Source organism: Triticum urartu, chromosome 1A, assembly GCF_056163025.1.
Source record: "Triticum urartu cultivar PI428250 chromosome 1A, HENAU_Tu73, whole genome shotgun sequence".
Taxonomy (NCBI): Eukaryota; Viridiplantae; Streptophyta; class Magnoliopsida; order Poales; family Poaceae; genus Triticum; species Triticum urartu.
In genome coordinates, this window is record NC_141873.1 from 12442459 (window position 1) to 12464176 (window position 21718).

At 42.3% G+C, this 21718-nt stretch overlaps 2 protein-coding genes across 3 annotated transcripts; both read right to left on the bottom strand.

The window, feature by feature from the left end:
* Positions 1 to 1439: 1439 nt before the first annotated feature.
* Positions 1440 to 4542, bottom strand: LOC147988361 (uncharacterized). Its single transcript, XM_087534635.1, has 5 exons — positions 4511 to 4542; positions 3589 to 3805; positions 3100 to 3290; positions 2544 to 2595; positions 1440 to 1895 (listed from the first exon to the last, which is right to left on the bottom strand). The coding sequence occupies exons 1-5, from the start codon at positions 4540 to 4542 to the stop codon at positions 1440 to 1442; spliced, it is 948 nt and encodes a 315-aa protein (XP_087390761.1).
* Positions 4543 to 7946: 3404 nt separating this feature from the next.
* On the bottom strand, positions 7947 to 20517 carry MMT (methionine S-methyltransferase). Of its 2 annotated transcripts, none has more exons than XM_048705303.2 (12): positions 20083 to 20517; positions 13369 to 13562; positions 12795 to 13001; positions 12612 to 12707; positions 11666 to 11854; positions 11286 to 11474; positions 10973 to 11209; positions 10715 to 10849; positions 10277 to 10588; positions 9937 to 10116; positions 8745 to 9710; positions 7947 to 8405 (listed from the first exon to the last, which is right to left on the bottom strand). In XM_048705303.2, exons 1-12 carry the CDS (start codon positions 20384 to 20386, stop codon positions 8091 to 8093), a joined length of 3324 nt encoding a protein of 1107 aa, XP_048561260.1. In that variant the 5' UTR covers positions 20387 to 20517; the 3' UTR covers positions 7947 to 8090. The 2 variants fall into 2 exon arrangements, with proteins under 2 accessions (XP_048561260.1, XP_048561267.1); XM_048705310.2 differs by lacking the exon at positions 20083 to 20517 and adding an exon at positions 15870 to 16265.
* Positions 20518 to 21718: the final 1201 nt, after the last annotated feature.

Below are 21718 nucleotides of genomic sequence, written 5' to 3' on the forward strand. Positions count from 1 at the left end.
TGTAGATTCACTCATTTTCCTCCGTATATAGTCCATATTAAAACCTCTAAAAGGTCTTATATTCAGAAACGGAGGAAGTATTTTAGGTTTGCTAAGCATGGCTTCTTATTTATTTTTTGTATCACATTCTATTGAGAAAATAAATAAATAAAATAGTTACACGCATAAAGTAGGGATGGGGTGGAGCCAAATTTATCTGAATATAACTATACAAAGTCCAAAGTAGTATGAATTTTTGCTTGTTGGGCCACGTAACATTGAGCGGACTGGCGTGCTTAGGACTCAAATGCGGTAGGAACTTGATGTACATAGAAAATGTCCCGTTGCGGCTCTACCCGTTCCTAACACTTTTAGCGAATAGCAATGAAGACAGTTGTTGACTTAACTAAGCATTACAAAATAATGCACTAAAACTTCCTTCGGTATGTGATAAAAGAGTACCAATTGCATGAGCATTATTGTTTGACATGTGGTACGACGTGAAACCCTATGGACAAGACACAGGTCGAAATTGCAAATGCTTCTGTAGGAGTCCACAAACATCAAGTTCAATGAAAGCGAGACCGCTTACGAGTTTGGCTTGCGAATGACGGGTTTCGCCAGTGACCTTCAAGTTGATTGGCAACCGTTGAAGAAAACAAAGCCATACTCAAATTCATGTGATCGGTAGTCGGCTTCGTACTCGTATCTCACCTTGTTGATCAAGATTCTTACCAACTCTGAAAATGCTCGCCATGGGGGAGACTTGTATAGGATCTGACCTTTAGGTGAGATCGTAGAATCAACACCAGAAATTTATATTCACACAATTCAAAAAATTCTGATTTTTTTACAACATACCTCCAAGGTATGTTTACAACTCTAAAAAAATCAGCTTCAAACTCAGTCTATAATAAGAGATTCAAAAAAGACAAATTTGACTATGAATAGTGCCATCTTGGGGTGAATAGTATTTGGCACTATTCATACCCGATTTTGTCTTTTTTGATTCTCTAAGTGTACTTCAAATTAGGAGCTGAAATTTTTGAGGTTGTACATCAAATATGGATGTCTGTCTACATTCAGAATTTTTGAGCATGTTTTGAGTCTTCAAATAATAAATTGATCTCACCTAAAGCTAGATCTCATACAAGTCTTCCCCTGCTCGCCATTGGGGTCCTGAAGAGACAACTAGTTTCCATCAAGGAGCTCTTTGCAATCAACCACAACATTGGAGAAGGGTGGGTGCAGTGGCGTACCCAGGAAAAAAATAAAGGGTGTGCACACTCTAAAAAAAATCCCCACCTAATCCATGTGTCAGACAAAATATGTCAAAATAATAACATGAGTAGCTTAATGCAAATCTCACAACAATTTAGTTCACAAAATATATCTCAAATGTGCTCAATTACAATACGAGTAGTCTTACATGAAAGAAGAACAAGTAGAAAATTACATCACTAGGTAACTCTACGTTTTTGCATTGCCATGAAAGCATCAACTATGTCATCTTCGCTTACTTCCATGAACACATCCCGTTCAATAAATGTCACCAAGCAATCATTCAAGCGATCATCACTCATAGTAGTCCTCAACTTATTTTTCACTAGATTCATTGCTAAAAACACTCTTTCAACACTCACCGTTGCCACCGGTAAAATCAATATCAATTTGATGAGTAAGTAGACCAAATCATAAAGAACATGCTTCTTTGTTGCAACAAGCATAATAGAGAGCTCACCAATATTACTTGCATTTCTAAACCTATCATCTTGTCTCATATCATCAATAAAATTAGTAAGTTGAAATTCTAGCCTTATCAAATCTGTGCTTGAAATGTCCATGGGATAGAATTCAGCAAGTCTCATTACCTTGAGTGCATCATAAGAAGCAAATGAATTGAGGGGATTCAGGCCCTGTTTGGTTCATAAGTCTTAGGACTTTTTCTAGTCCCAACTAAAAAGTCTCTAGTCCCTAAAAAGTCCCTCCATGTTTGTTTTCAGAGACTAAAAAGTCCCTAGTCCCTTCCTAGATGTTATTAAATGACCATGTTGCCCCTAGTATATACTCCCTCCGGTCCTTTTTACTATGCATATTATAATTCTCTAAAGTCAAACTTCACAAAGTTTGACCGTATTTATATAAAAAATATCAACATCTGCCATGTTAAAGTTATACAATATGAAACTTTAAGTCATGACACATCTATTGGTATTGATTTCAGATTATGAATGTTGGTACTTTTTTCTATAAAGTTGGTCAAATTTTACGAGGCTTGACTTCAGTCAAATCTTATATGCAAACTAAAAAGGACCGGAGGGAGTAGAAAAATAACAATCAAACAACACCATGGGGTGGCGGGCCATTGAATGCATGGAGGGGCATTGTTGGAAAAGTCCCAAAAAGTCCCAAAAAAGACTCTCCTTGAGAGTCTTCTTCATTTAGTCCCAAATGCCTAGTTTAGTCCCTAAAAAGTCCCTCCCGTTTGGTAAAAAAGTCTCTAAGAGGGACTTTTTCTAGTCCCTACACAAAAAAGTCCCTGGAAACAAACACCCCCTCAAAGCCGACATGCAAATAAGCAACTCGGTATTAACCTCATCAAACCGATTGTCAGCTCTTGAATGGTTTGATCAATGACACCAAGATATACTTCTCTTCTATAACGATCATCATTTGTTTGTACTTCATAATACCGACGTGATCTTCGATTTGGCTCATAAATATCCTCCCACAAAGGAACTTGAATGTCATGTTTGTTGCAAAATAAGGTTAGCTTTGCAAGAAAATCTTCCCAACCATGAGACCTCATGTGTTGCATTCTACTCTTTGCCAAACTAACAAGTGTCATTGCATTGACAATATCTTAATCTCTCTTTTGCAAAGATTTGGACAACTCATTTGTGTAGCCAAGAATAACAAGCATCAAGTGAAGATTGAAAACAAAGTCAAATGATTCAAAGGCTTGAGCAACTCCACGTATTCTTGTCCACTCACTTTTTTTGTGAAGGATCTTTTCCAATAGCATCAAGTACTTCAAGGATTGTGGAATACATGCTAACAATGTGCATAATGGTTTTTAAATGAGAACCCCAACGAGTGGCGCCGGGTCTAGCTAGTCACATCTCTTGATTTAGCCCACTTCCACTTTCAATCTCACCCATTTCAAGTGCTTCCAACACCTTTTGAGCTCTAACATCTCGAAGCATGTCATGGCGCTTACAACAAACTCCAACAATATTGAGCAAATAAGAAACATGATCAAAGAACCACAAACATGGTTCATTGTCCTTTGCCACAGCTATAAGAACCAACTGAAGTTGATGTGCAAAACAATGGATGTAATAGGCAGAGGGTGACTCTTTCATGATCAATGTTTTCAACCCTTTAATCTCCCCTTTCATGTTGCTAGCCCCATCATATCCTTGCCCACGTATTTGACTAGGAGTCAAATGATGATCTTTAAGCAAAGTTTGAATTGCATCCTTAAGTGACAATGAAGTTGTATTGGCAACATGAACAACTCCAAGGAACCTCTCACATCCTCTTCCCGATTTGTCAACAAATCGTATGAAGAGAGCAAGTTGTTCTTTATGAGATGCATCACTAGACTTCGGCCGTCGGGACGGGAGGCGCGGGCGGGAAGAGCTCCTCCGGGGCGGTGGCGGCCCTCTGGTCCGGGTTGGCGGCTCGCGGGTCGCGGCGCTTGCTGCTTGCTAGCTGTTCTCGCCAAAGGGAAGGAGCTCCGGTGGCCGGCGCTGCTTCGACTTCGAAGGGGAGCAGCAGCTGCCGAGTGGGTGAGGCGGTGAGCGCCGAGCGGCGGCGCGTCCTGGTTGGGCAGCGGCCGAGCGAGAAGGGATTAGGCCATTAGGTCGCGCCGCTCTGCCTATCTCTCTCTCTCTCGCTCGCTCTGTCCGGGTCTCTCACGTGATGGCAGTTAGGTCTGGCTGGCTGGCTTAGTTAAATTGGGCTAAAATATTATATGGTATAAAAAAATTCTCACAAACTCTGGGTGTGCCACGGCACACCATGCACACACGCTAGGTCCGCCACTGGGTGGGTGTCACACCAACCAAGCATTACGGGCTCAAATTCTAGTTGGCGTGGATGGTGTAGGATGGTTGATGGATATGGCGGATATAGCACTATTTTTTTTGAACGGTGCGGATATAGCACTATCATACATTATTTATTGTTTTTAACAAAAAAAAGAACTATCTAATGTTTTGCATACTTTCTTGTATCATTCGCTGCGACTCGCGAAAGTGTTGGATTCTATGTCTTCTAGGCGCAGCCGACTAGAAATAGTCATGTGGGGTTTGTTTACTCCCATGTTAACAACATACTATGTGGTGCATGGGTTGTATTGTTGTATTCTCTTGCTATCACTTTGAAGGTGTTATTTCTTGTACAAAAAGTATCTACGAGATGTATGAGTAGACGCGTGCATCAACTAACGAAGATTTTCGGTCTCTAATCAAACTACGATTTTTGGTCCGGGAAATTGGAACTTCTAATGACAACAATAGCTTGCCTGAATCCATGTCTATCAGTAGAACTTCCCATGGGTTCGATACCTAGGGTCACCCTTGGGGAAAAGTTAGAGACTAGCTACAACGGAAACCAGATCAAAGATAATCAACTACCTAGTCAATGAGGCGCGCCGCACCGTCAACGTGTCCACCGACAAGCCGGTGTCTGTATGAGAGGCCATCAGAGAAGGTGACGCAGACCACCATCGTAGGCACCCTTGGCGAGCTGACCTACCGGATCAATCTAAATGGATTTCTGGGCGATGGTTGGGCCGTCACCGGAGGCTTCGGTCACGGCGAGTCTTGCCTCAGGTACGCATCCTACGGTGATTAGGCCAACGAGGGTGGTGATCATTGTTAGCACTAGCCCAATTATCTCTACACAAAGGGTAGGGGGGGCAACGTCCCCTCCCCTATTAAGAACAAATATATTGCATTTACAACACCAATTAACAATCACGAGATAGAACAAGAAGAAGAACAAAGTGTAAAAGATGTGCGGTTTTGATCATAATCAGTTATAGTTCTTAAAAATTCATGACATGATGATCATTGTTGAATTCAGGTACCCTGATGGTCCGTACAACAGAATATGGGAGTCAAGTTAGGCATGGTGCGACGAGCCAACTACCTAGCCGACATGGCACACGACCTCGTCAACGTGTCCACCAACAAGCAGGTGTTCGTTGCCACGGGCGAGAGGTCGTCATGGAAGGTGATGCAGACCACGGTCGTAAGCACCCTTAGCTAGCACACCTATCGGCTCAAGCTTAACAACTTCCTGGGCGATAGCTAGGCCGTCTCCTACTTCCTAGGCGATGAATGTTTTACTTGTTGGGGAACGTAGCAGAAATTCAAAATTTTCCTACGTGTCACCAAGATCTATCTATGGAGAAACCAGCAACGAGGGGAAGGAGAGTGCATCTACATACCCTTGTAGATCGCTATGCGGAAGCATTCAAGAAAACGGGGTTGAAGGAGTCGTACTCATCGTGATCCAAATCACCGGAGATCCTAGTGCTGAACGGACGGCACCTCCGCGTTCAACACACGTACAGCCCGGTGACGTCTCCCATGCCTTGATCCAGCAAGGAGAGAGGGAGAGGTTGAGGAAGACTCCATCCAGTAGCAGCACAACGGCATGGTCATGGTGGAGGAGCGTGGTACTCCAGCAGGGCTTCGCCAAGCACCGCAAGAGACGAGGAGGAGAGAGGGGTAGGGCTGCACCAAAAGGGGAAGAATTCGTGTCTCTGGCAGCCCAAAAACTCAAGTATATATAGGGGAGGGGAGGGGCTGCGCCCCCACCTAGGTTTCCACCCCTAGGGGTGGCGGCCAGCCCTAGATCCCATCTAGGGGGGCGGCCAAGGGGGGAGAGAGGGGAGGCGCACCTGGGGTGGGCCTCAGGGCCCATCTGCCCTAGGGTTTGCCCCCCTTCCCTCTCCCTTGCGCTTGGGCCTTGGTGGGGGGGGCGCACCAGCCCACCTGGGGCTGGTCCCCTCCCACACTTGGCCCATGCAGCCCTCTGGGGCTGGTGGCCCCACTTGGTGGACCCCCGGACCCCTTCGGTGGTCCCGGTACACTACCGGTAAAACCCGAAACTTTTCCGGTAACCAAAACAGGACTTCCCATATATAAATCTTTACCTCCGGACCATTCCGGAACTCCTCGTGATGCCCGGGATCTCATCCGGGACTCCGAACAACATTCGGTAACCACATACAAACTTCCTTTATAACCCTAGCGTCATCGAACCTTAAGTGTGTAGACCCTACGGGTTCGGGAACCATGCAGACATGACCGAGACGTTCTCCGGTCAATAACTAACAGCGGGATCTGGATACCCATGTTGGTTTCCACATGTTCCACGATGATCTCATCGGATGAACCACGATGTCGTGGATTCGATCAATCCCGTATACAATTCCCTTTGTCTATCGGTATTGTACTTGCCCGAGATTCGATCGTCGGTATCCCGATACCTTGTTCAATCTCGTTACCGGCAAGTCTCTTTTACTCGTTCCGTAACACATCATCCCGTGATCAACTCCTTGATCACATTGTGCACATTATGATGATGTTCTATCGAGTGGGCCCAGAGATACCTCTCCGTTTACACGGAGTGACAAATCCCAGTCTCGATTCGTGCCAACCCAACAGACACTTTCGGAGATACCTGTAGTGTACCTTTATAGCCACCCAGTTACCTTGTGACGTTTGGCACACCCAAAGTATTCCTACGGTATCCGGGAGTTGCACAATCTCATGGTCTAAGGAAATGATACTTGACATTAGAAAAGCTTTAGCATACGAACTACACGATCTTTGTGCTAGGCTTAGAATTGGGTCTTGTCCATCACATCATTCTCCCAATGATGTGATCCCGTTATCAACGACATCCAATGTCCATGGTCAGGAAACCGTAACCATCTATTGATCAACGAGCTAGTCAACTAGAGGCTTACTAGGGACATGGTGTTGTCTATGTATCCACACATGTATCTGAGTTTCCTATCAATACAATTCTAGCATGGATAATAAACGATTATCATGAACAAGGAAATATAATAATAACTAATTTATTATTGCCTCTAGGGCATATTTCCAACATTACTCCCGTAAAATTTCGTGAAAATATAACATTCAATGTGCTCAAGATAAAAAAAATATTCAAAATCGGTACTCTGAAAAAAAAATCAGTTTTTGAAGCAGTAATTTTGGGCTGCTTGTTTTGTTATTTTTACCAAACCATCATGAACGTGATCTCTTTACAAAAAATCATCAGTAGGGAGAACACTCAATAATGTTTGTCTAAAGAATTTCGGAATTGTTTGATTTTTCATATTATTATTTTTCAAAATTCACTGTTCACCCGGCTGCATTTGAACCTGGGAGCAGAATGTCACTTTCAGCTAAACAACACTTTCTCTGATGAGCTCAGCTCCATCATAGTTGGGTGTCATTCTGGTTCATTTCATTCCATCTGAAAAAGGTTACAGACATAAAGGCTAAAGTCTTATCATGTAAACAACATAATGAGAAATTCAACCCGCGTCACATTGTGCTGCAGGTTTGTATCCCGTCAAAACTCAATGGATTATAACTTCAAAAGTTTTTACTGTTCTTTTTTCTTCATTTCAAACAAAAATGTCATTTTTCCCAATTCGTTAAATCAAAAATCGAAATGGGACACGGTGGTCCTTTTTTAACTCTGCAACACAACGGTCGTACTCTGAAGTTGTTTTTGAGTTTTTCAAAAACTATTGCTATGTTCTTCATCAAACAAGTAAAAAGATGTACCTACAGGTCTTCCTTTTTCTTTGGTTAATTATATCCAACACCACTACGCTGAAAGAAAAAGGTACAAAACAAATCATCTTCTGATTAAAAGTAAACATGCAGTACATTCTTCAGAGCACAAGAAGCCAATAGCCAAATACATTTACATCAGAGATTACGTGTTTTTATTCCATTTCGATTTGAAACAAAGTATTTCAAACAGGTAAAGAAAGATAAGAGTTGGTTACATCTCATCTCTTCAGGTTTTACAGTTTTTCTTCACCCATTTGACCCACCCCAACAATCCTAGTTGCTACCATTCACCTGAGGACTGCCTCCCAGGACCAGCTCCCTGAACCGGGCGATGCACTCCATCGCCCGGTCAAACTCGCTACTCTCCAAAGCGAAGCTGAACCGGCAGTAGTCTGGCACCCCGGTCCAGGCGCTGCTGCTTATGCACAGCCCAGTGGACCTCAGGAGGGCTTCCCTGATGTTGTGGCCGTCGAGCTTGCCCTCGAAGCCGTCCACCTTGAGCGATTTGCCAATGTAGGCGGTTGGCTTCGCCAGCATCGAGATGCCTCCATGGCAGCCCGTGGCGTCCCAGCCACAGCTCTCAAGTGTCTGTTCATCACATCACAGGAAAATAAAACAAGAGAAGAATATGTCAGAAATGCCTAGCGAAATCAGTTCTTACAGCTGCAAAAGTATGTCCAAGACTGTAAGTGTCTAGCTAGTTGCAGTTTATGCAGAGGCCGGGGGTCATCCTCCTTTTCTAAAAAAAAGCTAGTTGCAGTTTAACATTTTGTATGTCCAACTGTTTGACGCATTTACTGCTGAGAACTCAAGAAACTCAGACTAGCCTAAGGTTTCTACCAATTTTTTATGTACAAACTAAAGGGGGAAGAGCTGATGAGCGGAAGAAAATTGAGAGGACAGCACAGAATATCGCAAAAGGCTAACCTTGATCAGGTGATCAGCACGATTCTTCAGCGTCTCCTTCTGCTCAACGATGAGATCAGAAAAATGCTGATCCTTCTGGTTCTTAAGGCCCAACAGTTTCCTGAAAGTGTACTTCAACGTGCTGTGTGGTCGACTCAAGCTTGGGAAACTGTAAAATGTGTCAACCAAGAACGAGTCGCTCATGATCAGAAACCCAAAGTCAAGCCCGGCCGTGGTCAGCTCAAAGGACAGCTCTCCGAGCAGGACAACAGAGAACGAGGGCTTTGAAGACTTCACATGAGAAAGACATTTTTCCAAATTCCATTGGCTACAGCCAGTGGCTTGGAACTCCAGACCAGAGGAGGAGGTATCTATCAGTACCCTAGCTCCGTATTTCGCACAGACAGATAGCAACTGTGCTATATCATCATCACTGTACAGAAAGCCAGTAGGGTTAACTGTGGGACCAGAAATATAGACCCACGGCTGAGACACCTTCTCTAGTGTGTCGGCTAGGGCACTTGGTTCGATCTTGAAGCCTGAATCTGCCTTTGTTGGAATAGTCAAGGTAGTTGCATTCACAAACTTTGCTGCGTTGACATAATGCCCGTTGGTGCCCAAGGGGAAAAGCAAGGTGCCCTGTTCTTGCATGCAGCAAAGAACAAGCTTGTTGAAGAGTGCAAGACAGGTGTTCCCGTATATAATTTCAGAACCACTGTCTGCTGCAAAACCATAGCTATCTTTCACCAGCTGCTGGATGCTGGAACGGACATCGGTTTCAGAATCAGTGATGTTCTGACGAACAAAACTTTCAAAAATGGAGGCGTTTACTGCAGAAGGTACTGGCAAGAAGCTGCGATCCAGATCCATATGTATGACACCAGATTCCTTGGAACCAGGAACGAAAAGCTCAGCTCCTTCTAGGGTGGACATAGCTGAACTTGAAAACCCTATCATCTCCTTAGAGATTGCTTCTGCAGGTTCTCTCTGAAAAAGAGCAACGAAAAATTAGAGGGAAAAGATGAAGACATAAACCAAACATACTGAGGAGCTCATTGTGGCGTAATCATAGTACCCAGCTAAGAGGGCACTAATCCAAATTCATGGACTAGCTTTCCCGTGCTGAGGGGAGTGTCCACTTAAACAGGCCATTCGACATCTTGTGCTCAGAACTGAGTGAGATGGAGAACTGGAAGAGGCAAGCCATGTTTACCTCTTGTTGTGGATGCCGGTCACCAATTTGAAATGCCAGCAGCTCATGGAAAAGACAACCATAATAGTGCTGGCTGATCACAGAAGTATGTCCTTCCAATAGCTCAATAGTCTGTGACAACGCCTTATAAACAGTTGGATCTTCAGAAATAGCAAAAGCAACTTCCAGATCAGAATAAACCTGCAAGTAAGATGAAGCAAACACAAATGAGTACATTTAAACAGTGTTTCTAAAGTAAATATAAGAATGCACAAAAAGTTCAATTACAGTTCCAGGCGGATGGATATAACATAATATGTGAATCAATGGACATTAATCGCTGTGATAAAGTTACACGCACCTGATTCTTTACTAAGCCACACAATATAGCAGCATGTGAAGGCAGGGTCTTCCCAGCAAGATATTTCAATACACCATTTGAGCTTGGCAGACTAGACAATTCCAGATGTTCTGAAATATCTAGTAATAATCGGGAACCAACATCTTTCGTTACGCTTAATAAGTTCACGAAAGCAGCACTGGTGATAGCCTCAAACTGAGCCATGCCAGTAACAACAACCTGAGGCTTCAGTTTCCTGATCAACTCAATCAGCAGATCTGATTGGCGTGGTGCTTCTATTACAGTTACTGTGTCTTTAGCATGGTTACTTTCCTGAAATTTAAAAGAGGGGCAATAACATCAAAATTCTTGTCAGCATAACTTTTTCTTCACAGAACAGACATGTATTTCCACAGTTCCAAACACACAGAAAGAGGAAGGGAGGATTGATTGAAGTACCTCAATTGCTAAAGATGTTAACCATTGCTTGGGCAAGTGTCTGGTTAGGTGTTCATCAACAATTGCAAGTCCCGGTGAGAACAATCGAAGAGCATTTTCTATAGCAACAGCACGGGATGGGAACACAACAACATTCTGTTGCACCAGCAAAGAAAAAGGAGTGTCACATGAAGCATAAGTGAGAAGCACCAAATAGGTTGATCTTGTGAATTTCTAGTAAGCAAACATAATTGCACAGGAATAAACACCAAGTCTTACGTCAGGAGTTAACGGGATGTGGTGGTAACTCTTCATAAATCCAGCAACAAGATTCCGGAAATTTAAACATCCAGCTGGAGGCTCACAAGGATTAGATGTGTTCTCTTGCAAGAAACTAGCTAGGTATGCTAGGAAAGGAATTTTTTCATCAGCAACAGAATCGTCATCGAAGGACAAATCGAGGGAGCTGCTGACTTCATGGAATCCGTCTTTAAGGAACTCAAATATTTTCTTCACCTGAAATTCTCCAAATTAGTACTATTCCTGCCATTATATTATTGTTTTAACAAATGTAATCAGAGAGCATAGGTACCTGGTTGGGCTGGCGAAGTTGACAGCTATACACAGACAAAGCATGTGAAATGCGGCCACCGGATTTCATGTATGCCCATGCTGTGCGTGCACACACAGGCTGATCCCCAACAAGATCCATAAAGAACTCGAATCGATGTCGGCTATTTTTCTCAATTTCAACTAAAGCAGAGATGTCTGTGTCGGCAGCCTGCAAAGACCCAACTAGTTGGTAATGATCCTTAACAAAAAATGGCCTTGTAATATAAAAATGTAAGCTAGGAGTAGATGAAAATTCTAGGCCCAGCTAAATATTGTATGCAACATGAAGAGCATATTTCTCCTAACCAGGATATAATGCTTGCATGAAAAACACTGATTAGTTTGTCAAAGCATCATTACCTGCATAATTTTTGTTTGCCAGAGCTTATTGATGCGAAATCCACGGCGTAGAAATAGGCGCTCACAGACACCTTGTCCTGGCCGGCCTCCCATGTTGAATACCATAAGACCACTAGGCTTTATCACAGATATCCCTTCTTCAACAGCACGAGCAATCAACCCGAGGCCAAATTGGTCCTCAACAAAGCCCTGGATGCAGTAAGTTCACAAGCAAACAAAATTAACAATAGGAAGCTACAACAGTACAATCAGCCATAGTAACAAATATTGACTTGAGTAATGCAGTGTAACATCATGGCATAAGAATTGTAATTCTTTTAGGAAAGGAAAATTTTAACAGGCTAAAAGTGCTGCTAATAATTTCCATATTCCATCAGCCATTTTTTATAGGAAAGACTGGGGTGCTGACCGTGTTTGTCCATACAGGTTGTAAGACCAAAAATTATGCAATAGGTGGAACTTGAGGTGGAATTCTATTACAGATTACTACCGAAACAAGTAATCCTAGTACCCAGGATTTGGTCTGCTAACCCCTATCAATATATATTATATACTGCTAGTGCTCTCTATCCTAGGTTCCTAACTACCTAGAGTTAAATTGATTATACTGGTGGAACCATGTCGTAAGTACAAAGCAAAGCATACATTATTTCTACCAAAACTTCATTTTCTTATGTAAAGGTAGGACCACATGCTTAGAAGGAAAAATAAATGCTCAAACGCATATTTTGTAAGCAGATTATGAGCAAACATTGCTAAGTAGACTTCCAAAACTATATGTTTCATCGATCCAAAAGTCCTTGCATGGGATACAATTTAGAAGTTTTCTTTTCCTTTTGTTGTTTGAGAAAAAATAAATAGATTTGGGGACTCTGACATGAGTAACCATTTAGTAACAGGTAAACTGAATGGCTCAAGTTTAAATAGAAGACATATCTCAACTTACCTGAAGAGCACAGTAGTTGCTCAATGAGTACAAGAACTCCTCACTTGAATTTTCAGTTACAATCTTTGACATCGCCTCTGGATTGGGGTTAAGAATCTGAAAGGCAGACATTAAGGGCATTTTCGTTAAGTTCTGATCGACTATAATGCCCTTTCACAAAAAATTGGTAAAACCTGACCATACCTGTGGTATGCATCCCACAATGCGATCAAGTTCTATCTTGTTATCTCTACAGTAAGAAAGAAGATCAGATTCATAGAATTCAACTCTGTCAAGCAATGTTTTCCCCTCTGCGTCGTAGATTGGGAGACCATCATCGTCTAGTGCATTCAAGTAAAGATTTATCCATGCAATCTTGATAGCTCTTGGGTTTATATCCAAACCATAGACCTTCAAAAGAACAAATAATGCTCAAGTAAGTTAATCTCAAGCTGACTGCAAACTAATTTGATTCACTTATATGTGTGGCTCAAACTACTAAGGAGCATGTCATTCTTGTTTTTCTTCCTTTCAAAGGAGAGCGATTGTTCAGCATCGTAGAAATAATATGTAGTGGTAGTGCCTTGCTCAAAGTTTGAAAGCAATATGCTCAACAGGTATTATTTTACCAGGTATACCAAGCAAATTAGACCACCAGCAGACTGGCACGCGCCTAAAGTTTTATATTAAGTGACCTGAGTAATTTTCTAACTGCTAGAGGTCCCACTATTGCAACAAAGAAGATACGATAAATATCCACAGAACATGAGGTACCAACCTTCGAAGGGCACCACTTCTCTGCAAGTGCAATGGATATCCAACCATTGCCACATCCCAGCTCTGCCACTGTCTTATCCCTGAAGATGGAATCTGGGTGCCGATTGAGACCCTCATAGAAAGTGAATGACCAATCTTCTGGAATAAAAATGCTGGGTATCTCCATCATTGTTAGCTTCTTTCTTTGTTGGAACCCTAGAAGCAATTGATAAATTTGTCAAGATATGAAAACCAAACAATAGATGCTTGCTAAGGAAAAAGTTAATGCATAGTGAACTGGGAAAGCTTTTACTAGTGTGCCAACTAAAGACGACAACTTATACACAAAAACATTAACAATCGTGTCAGGTCCAGACTTCAGGTAATTGAGAATCTTGTAAAATCATAGCTGTTCCAGTGCAAAGGCTACGTCAATCTATATACAATATTAATTAACTAGAGACATGTTGTATGTATGCTATATTTTAGTGGTTATGGCAATAAGTATCTCAGGTTCAACTGTCATGTTTTTATTCTTACTATGATAGGAGGTGGTGGGCAGGTTTGTTCTGCCAAATAAATAGAAAAATGGATAACCTTTCTCTTCTAAATTCTAACATGCAGTAGAAATGTCTAGGAGTAAGGCCATCAAAATACTCCTTTAAATGAATCATTTCGCCAATGCCTCAGGCTGTTCTAATCTCATATGTGTTTCCCTTAATCTTTTTATCATACCTCCACAAGCCAATAAGTTAGTAAGTGTTGAACAGACCAATGTGGTCCAACTGAAGCCATATATCTGAATGCAACTAGCTAACCATCCCCAATTCCCCAGTAGTTCTTAGGTCTGACTCAATTTGAATTCTGACCTATTAAAAAATGTCTCCCTGTTTCTAAATTGTACATGTATATATTATATACTTAATGATTGAGGAATCTCTCAAAAAGGTGCCCAGGATCAGATATATTAACTTAAGATTGTCCAACAGCAAATCCTGAACCGAAACATGTCACACAGATGAAGAAAGGCATTTCCCATTTGATAAAAGAGCCACACGGACAGCCTAAATTACTCAGCAACCGAGACAAGCTGCTCCCTGGATAAGGAGCATGGGGACCGAATCATTGTACATACATAAATATAGATGTATAGTATATCCTTCCAGGGACACTTTACACTAGCTTGCAGCAGCGAACAACATCACGCAACGGCCACATAGTCAGCACTCCAGCGCAATCACAGGATACGCCGATTCTGAAATATCCCATACACATCGCAACAAACGAGATGCTTTTGTGCTATATACTATACAATCCACACATAGTTGTGCCCTTGTTATTTAATCAATAATGTAATCGTTTTCCTTCCAATTGGTGTCTCAGTCACTGGGCACACAAAGTCAGATCTTCGGTGTGTTTGCTAGTATGGCGATAACACAATAATACTCTCCACTGAGCTGCCAATAATGACAATTTAATAAGTAGTATCAACTGAGCTAGGCAAATGCTTTATCACCGAACCAATTTACTGACAGCAAGAACAAAAATTACTGACGGCAGTAACCGGATCGAGCCCGTAATTTTCCACCGGACCGCGAGATTCCGGCTCCCAGACCGCCGATTCCGTGAGATATACTATCAAATCAAAGCCCCGTGCAAGGAGGCACGTCACAATCCATTAAGATTATTATCCAGCAGCAAATCCTGAACCGGAACACGGATGGAGAAAAGCATTTCCCACTTGATAAAAGGGACAAACGGAGAGTGTCCAAATTAACCGAGGCAAGCTGCTCCCCGGATGAAGAGCATGGGGACCGAATCCTCCCAGGGACACCTAAGGCTAAGCTTACAGCAGTCAACTGTATGAGGCAGTGGTGGCCAGTGGCCACATGGGCTACACGGTTTCCCAAAGGATCCGATAGGCATGGCAACAAACAAACAAGATCGTTGTCGTGTGTGCTGTTTAAGTAATGTAATAATGTTATCCTCTCCTCCCTCCCCAATGGGTGGGTGGATAATCGGATTCTTGGCAAAACTGGATCCTTGCTTTATTTGTTTTTTGTTAGCCTATTGCTGATGATAGCACTGCACTTAGCAAGCGGTGGCAGCGCAACAATCTACTCCTACTTAGGAGTAGTCACTAATAATAATAACAGTTTTGCTAAAGCACATCTAGATGTGCTATAAGTATTGCACATCTAAGTCCTATGTCATTGATCTTACGTTGAGATTCGTGTGGATATTTCCTTTTTCTTTTTTCTTTTTCTCTTTATGCTTGATTCACTCACTTGGATGTGCAATAACTAGAGCACATCTAGATGTGCCCTAGACACACCCTAATAATAAAAACAGGGGAAAAATATCTTGCCAAGAAACTGGGATTTCCGGCGGCGGTAACCGGATCGAGCCGTGATTGCCCACCGGGCCGCGAGATTCCGGCGCCGAGACCGCCGAACCCACCAATGGCGGCAGATTTACAATATATTTTTTCCTGTGCGGGTGGGGGGAGGAAAAAGGAGGGACCTTGGAGGTGGGGGTCGAGCACGACGTCGTGGATGCGGAAGTGGAAGGTGCGGAAGCACTCGAGGCCGGCCGCGGGGCCACCGGCGGCGAAGCGCCGTCGCACGGCGCCCAGGAGCCGCCTGGCCTCGGCGCGCGTGGCCGGCGCGTCGAGCCGCTCCAGCACGGCCTTGGCGGCGCCGTACGCCGCGTCGCCCGACGCCGCGCACGTCGCCAGGAACGCCTCCACGTCCGCCGCCGCCGCAGCCATTCCCCTCGACGGACCGGGCCGGATGGCTCTGGATGCGAGGTTCGAGCGGGAGTGGGAGGAGCAGGAGGTGAGGTGTGAGGTCAATGAGGTGGACAGCAATGGCGGAGAGGAGGCCGGCTGGATATATAGGGGCCCGTGGAGGCGGGGCGAAGGGACTAGACGTCGTCGCCGTGGACGACGAGGGCACAACCGTCAGTTCCTATTTACTCGGAGATCCTGTGACACCAGCAGCAACTCATTTTTGCTCGAGAGTTTTCTGAGGCTGCAAATGGTTTTTTTCTTCTTTTCAACATTACAATAATATTTATTTCAAATTTCAAATTTATCATGCGGCTATGGATATTTTTAGCGCAATAATGCTGCTGTAATTATTATTACGAGGCCATGGCTTTTTTTTTTTGAGGGGACGAGGCCATGGCTTTTGAAAACATTGAAACCACATGATGATTGTGGGTTAGGTGAGCCACAAAGTTGGTGCTACATAGCTTTCTCTTATCTTTCATTTTGCACTTTCTTCCTCGAATTCCGCGGATCATTATATATATGGATCTTCTAACATATGGTATGTATATGTATTATTGGTGTGTGACTTTTGCTCCCACGAGTTATATTTTTCGATGGAGAAAATGGACGCCCACGTGAACTCGATCCATGACTTTTTGTTTCTGATGGCGAAAATGCTGTAAAGATGTATATATGACATCATTTTTCAATACCCATGTGCGGTGCATGGGAGTTTCATGACTTCTTTCTTGTCTTCGCCGCCATTGCTGTCAAATGAGTAGCAGATGGGGCAAGAAATAATTTCAACTTTGACTTGCCATGAACCACTAACTAAGGTACACATTTAATTTTTCCTGAGAAAATTGATTAAATTTAATGTGAATAGTTATCTTTCACTCAGAAAAATTATGAATGATCTGCCTCATGTGTTTATCTTGATTCCAAAGGTAATCAAGAGTTGATGCATGACTATTGATGAACCATGTATGCGGATAGAATTATTGAGTGTATGTTGCTATATTTGACAATCAAAATTAATGGCGTTTTTTTCACGTGTGAAGTGTACCTAGTCGACACATGGCCCCGTTACACGCAATAACGCGTTGACTTGAATAGACCATCTATAACAATGACATGTTAGCATGCATTAACTTGGTAAGCTACATGTATGACAATTGACAACTCACTTATGTGGATAATATCATTTGTCTTCTACATCATATGTCGTCATATTTATCCCCACAACAATGAAGCTAACAGTGTTTTCCACATGTGAAGCGTACCTAATTAACACATGGCCCCATTATACGCAACAATGTGTTGATTTCGGTATAGCAGTGACATTGTAGATAACGTTAACTTCGCAAGTCACGTGCATGCTGGCTACACAACCAATAATTAAACAACCCCCCTTATGCTAAAAAAACAACTAGTTCACTACCGTGCATCTCACGTGCTTCATTGTCGTTTTCATTTTGATAATTATAGAATTCTTGAATATCCATCTGATTTCTTTTGAAAAAAATGAGAGCTGCCCAAATTATGTCGACGTTCCACAAGATTTTATACATATAATTTAGCAGGGAAATGTTTTGAGGCCAGTTTATGCAAATTCTTATTCTTGGTACACAATACGTATGACAACAATTTACTTGTGAAAAATAACTATATTTTTTTGTGACACACCATGAGTACTTATCGCAAAAACTGCAAGTAAGACTTGAAGGTTGGCTCGCCTAGAAGGTTTTGGTTAGTTGTTAGTAGCATGGATAGAAAAAAAATCCATCACCGGGCCATGGACTCTCATTGTCACCGACTATGATAGCAAAGACAAAACAAACACATATAGACAAATAAAAGATGGAAATTCTTCTCAGTTGATAGCTTGTTTGTTAAGAAGGACCGATTGGTCGAGAGATAGATAGATGGATAATTTGACCGAGAGAGGGATAGATAGGCAATTTTATAGTTCGCTTCTTCCTTTTCATTTTCACCCTTGACGAATTCAATAATATAATTGTCCCAGTGTCAACATTCACAAACCAAAAATATATTAATGAGGAGTGTTCTCCACGTGTGAAATACATCTTATTAACTCATGGACATTTTTCATCAACCATTTTTCACATTTTTTTGCATCAACCGTTTTTTTACATTTTGTAGAAGCCATTTTTGTAGCAGTGACGTTGAACTTTAAGCCAACGTGTGTGCACTCTAGATTTGTACGGCAAAAAATCATTAAGTAGTAGTACAAATTATACCACTTTTCCCCATGTGGGAAGCTACTGTAGATGATAGTTCATGGCCGTGGGCCACAAAGATATGATGGGCCGAACCTGTCTGTATCAATCGCTGGCCTAATCTTGAGATTGACCCATTCGTGTGGAGTGCATCACCTAAAAGAAAATTTTCCCCTATAAAAACTAAAAGAAATTTTCTGAAAAAAGCTCAAAAAAAAGACAGCTCGATCACAATGTACGTAGCTTCACTAAGATTCTGTAATATCAGTTCAAAGTCACTATCTATTCACTCAAACAAAGAATTTCAAAGTCACTATCTAGTTATTTGCAAAAATAATCACTATTTTCTTTCGGGATATTTGTTTTCTCTCTCGTTTTTTCAGCGACCAGGACGTAGTTTAATTCATTATTATTTTATTTTTAATTTCTAAATTCTTTTGCGAGGAAACAATGCTCCTTTAATTTGATTCTCAAACAGTATATCCTAGCCTAGCATAAAGTGGATAAAATCATTTCGCGTCCAGATCAGATGTTGCTATATTTGCCCCCACAATGATGAAATTTAAAGTGTTACCCACGTGTATGTTTAATAAATAATAATAGTGACATTCTAGAATGCATTTACTCCACGTGTATGTCCTCTAAATATTGGCACGCTAGGTATATGACAATAATTAAGGAGCGCATCTTATGCTCTAAAATACATGGTTTTTGAAATATGTGTGGGTCAAACATTTTTATGTCTACTTGATTCTTCGTTAAGAAAAAGATATTATTTAGCAGTGATTTGTTTCTAATAAGTTTATGCAATTTTTCAGTATCCACCATAACTAAAGCTCTTTGTAGTGGACAATCCAATGAAGCTTTTTGCTGTCCTTTTCTTTAGGGGTCAGCTCAAGCTTGGCAGGACAACTGGGGTTTCCCGTGGGCCTCAGAAATGTGACGGGCTGCAGCTGTCTTTGTCTGTCCCTGGCCCAATCTTTTTTGATTGACCAGACGTTTGCAATGCAACCTCCACTAAAATTTAAAAACAAAGCCCCCCCCCCCACCCCCCCCCCCCCCAAAAAAAATATCTCCACACTCTCAAAATCTCTCAGAAAATCCACCAGAAACAGATAAAGATGGTGTACTTGTCGATCGCAATGTGGTTGTATTTTTGCAGAGATAAAGATGGTGTATTTCTCCTCTCTTTTTTGGCGTAAACCAAGCCAAAATACAGTAGGTAGATCATGTGGAAATTAGTGCTACCTCAGTTTTCTAATGTTCCTCAAAAAGAAAAGAAACCCTCAATTTTCTAATGTAAAGGCTTGGAGGTTGACTTGACTCCGTCTAGCTTAAGCTGTGGTTAGGTGCTGTTAACATGCATAGAAAAATCCATATTCCTCGCTAGGCCTTCCTCTAATCGTCATCAGACAATGACAGCAAGAACAGAACATACATAAATATACTCTCTTTTTTGAAAAAGAGGTTAAACCCTCGGTCTCTGCATCAATCGATGCATACGGCCAGACATAAATATACTACACACACAAATAAAAAGGACAGGAAATATTCCTCACTAGCTCTCTTCTTAGTTGAGAATGATCGATCGATCCATCGATCGGCGGAGAGAGAGATGTGCGGATCATTTGATGCGTGGTTGAGAATGATCGACGGAGAGAGAGAGAGAGAGAGAGAGAGATGGGTGGGTAATTTGATGCTTGTTTGAGAGGAGGTGGTGTACCTGAGGAGAGGGTGGTGATGGGGAGGCCGCAGCGTGAGTCGTGGAGCAGCAGCTCCCGGACGCAGAACCCGTACCGCCGGAAGAATCCTTCCTCGCCGCCGGGGTCGGAGCAGGAGCGGCGGCGGAGCCCGGTGAGAAAGATCCTGGCCTCCTGCCTCGTGGCCGGGTCGTGGAGGCGGGACAACAGCTCCCTCAGCTCGCCGTAGGCCGCGTCGCCCGACGCCGCGCACCGCTCGAGGAACGCCGCCTCCAGCTCCGACGGCGACGTGGAGTCATCCTGCACGGCGGCGGCGACGCTGCCCATGGCGATCAGAGCTCACCGATCGCGGGAAGGAAGAAGAAGGGATTAGCTGTTGGCGTATGTGTGGCTGGCTCTGTAGCTAGTTGGTGTGTGAACTGATGATATATATGGTGTGGTGATCGCTCGCTGGCTCGATGCGATCGACTAATTAATTAAAACTGCGAAAGAGGAAAGATCACTGTCCAAATCAATCGAGATCAACGCACACCAACTGATCATTCACATGCATGTGGCTGGAGATGCATGCACATTGTCGATCATTGACATGCACTATGGGAATTGGAATTGTGATGCCTCTACGTCCGCACGTCAAATTGTATATATATTCAATTCATCATCTAGTCAATCTGCTACTCCCTCCGTCCCAAAATAAGTGCATCAACCTTCGTATAACTTTGTAAGAGCGTTTTTGCAGTTCATTTACATTAGGAACAGAAGTACTTATTTCTATAAACGATGAATTTTATTGACTCAAAATGAAGCATTAAGGGATACAAACATAAAATACGTCTTTGTTACTGAGGGAGTCGTAGGTATCATGCATCTATTTTTTTAGGACCATGAGTAAATCATGCATCTTTCATGGCACCAAGGGCCGTCAAGGAACCTGCGCTGCAACTGCATCTAGATCAGTGTTGGCTTTAATTTAATTCCTTGTGCATGCACAAGTGGGTCGATCGACCTGGCTGCTAGATCTTGTATTCGTTAGTGGTGCACCTTTTACTTGTTTAACATGCATGTCCACTTCATTAACTAGTGTCATGCATGACTCGTGATACATGAGTCGTCTAAGTAATCGAATTAACAAACTAATACGTCAAGATGCAGCAGGGGTGAAGGTAAAACTGATGCGAGCCTGCTTCTGGGTTTTTTATTTACAAAATAAGGACCATACATCTCGGCCCCGATTTTCATTGACGAAAACCGATAAAACAAACAGCAATGCAACTGCCTTTTTAGGCCCTTTTGTTTGTTCATTTTCATGCCTAGTACTCCCTCCCTCCGTTTCAGAATATAAGGTGTATTAATTTCCATGCAAGTTAACCATTTGAATGTTTGACCGGGATTATATAATAAAATAACAACACCTACTATATACCTAATAAATAAAATATGAAAATAACTTCATGATGGACCAAATAATGTAAATTTTATATTGTGGGTATTAATATATTTTTCTAAAAACTGTGTTAAACATGCACTCGTTTGACTTTTGAAAAAACAAAAGCACCTTATATAAAGAAACGGAGGGAGTATGAGTTATGAACTTATTAATCCATACAATATCATAGTTTGCTGGAAAAAAGTTGTTGAGTAGGTAAATGTAGGCATCCC

Bases quoted from the DNA above. Each gene is read 5' to 3' on its own strand.
- LOC147988361 (XM_087534635.1), bottom strand. From the start codon at position 4,542: ATGGGAAGTTCTACTGATAGACATGGATTCAG. The intron at 3,291-3,588 runs GTCTAGTGATGC...CATCAACTTCAG, and splicing joins CTCCCGTCCCGACGGCCGAA to TTGGTTCTTATAGCTGTGGC. The intron at 2,596-3,099 runs GTGACTAGCTAG...AAACCATTCAAG, and splicing joins AGTGGGCTAAATCAAGAGAT to AGCTGACAATCGGTTTGATG.
- MMT (XM_048705303.2), bottom strand. From the start codon at position 20,386: ATGGGCAGCGTCGCCGCCGCCGTGCAGGATGACTCCACGTCGCCGTCG. The intron at 13,563-20,082 runs GTACACCACCTC...AATTGCTTCTAG, and splicing joins CATCACCACCCTCTCCTCAG to GGTTCCAACAAAGAAAGAAG. The intron at 9,711-9,936 runs GTAAACATGGCT...GCTCTTTTTCAG, and splicing joins ACCGGCATCCACAACAAGAG to AGAGAACCTGCAGAAGCAAT.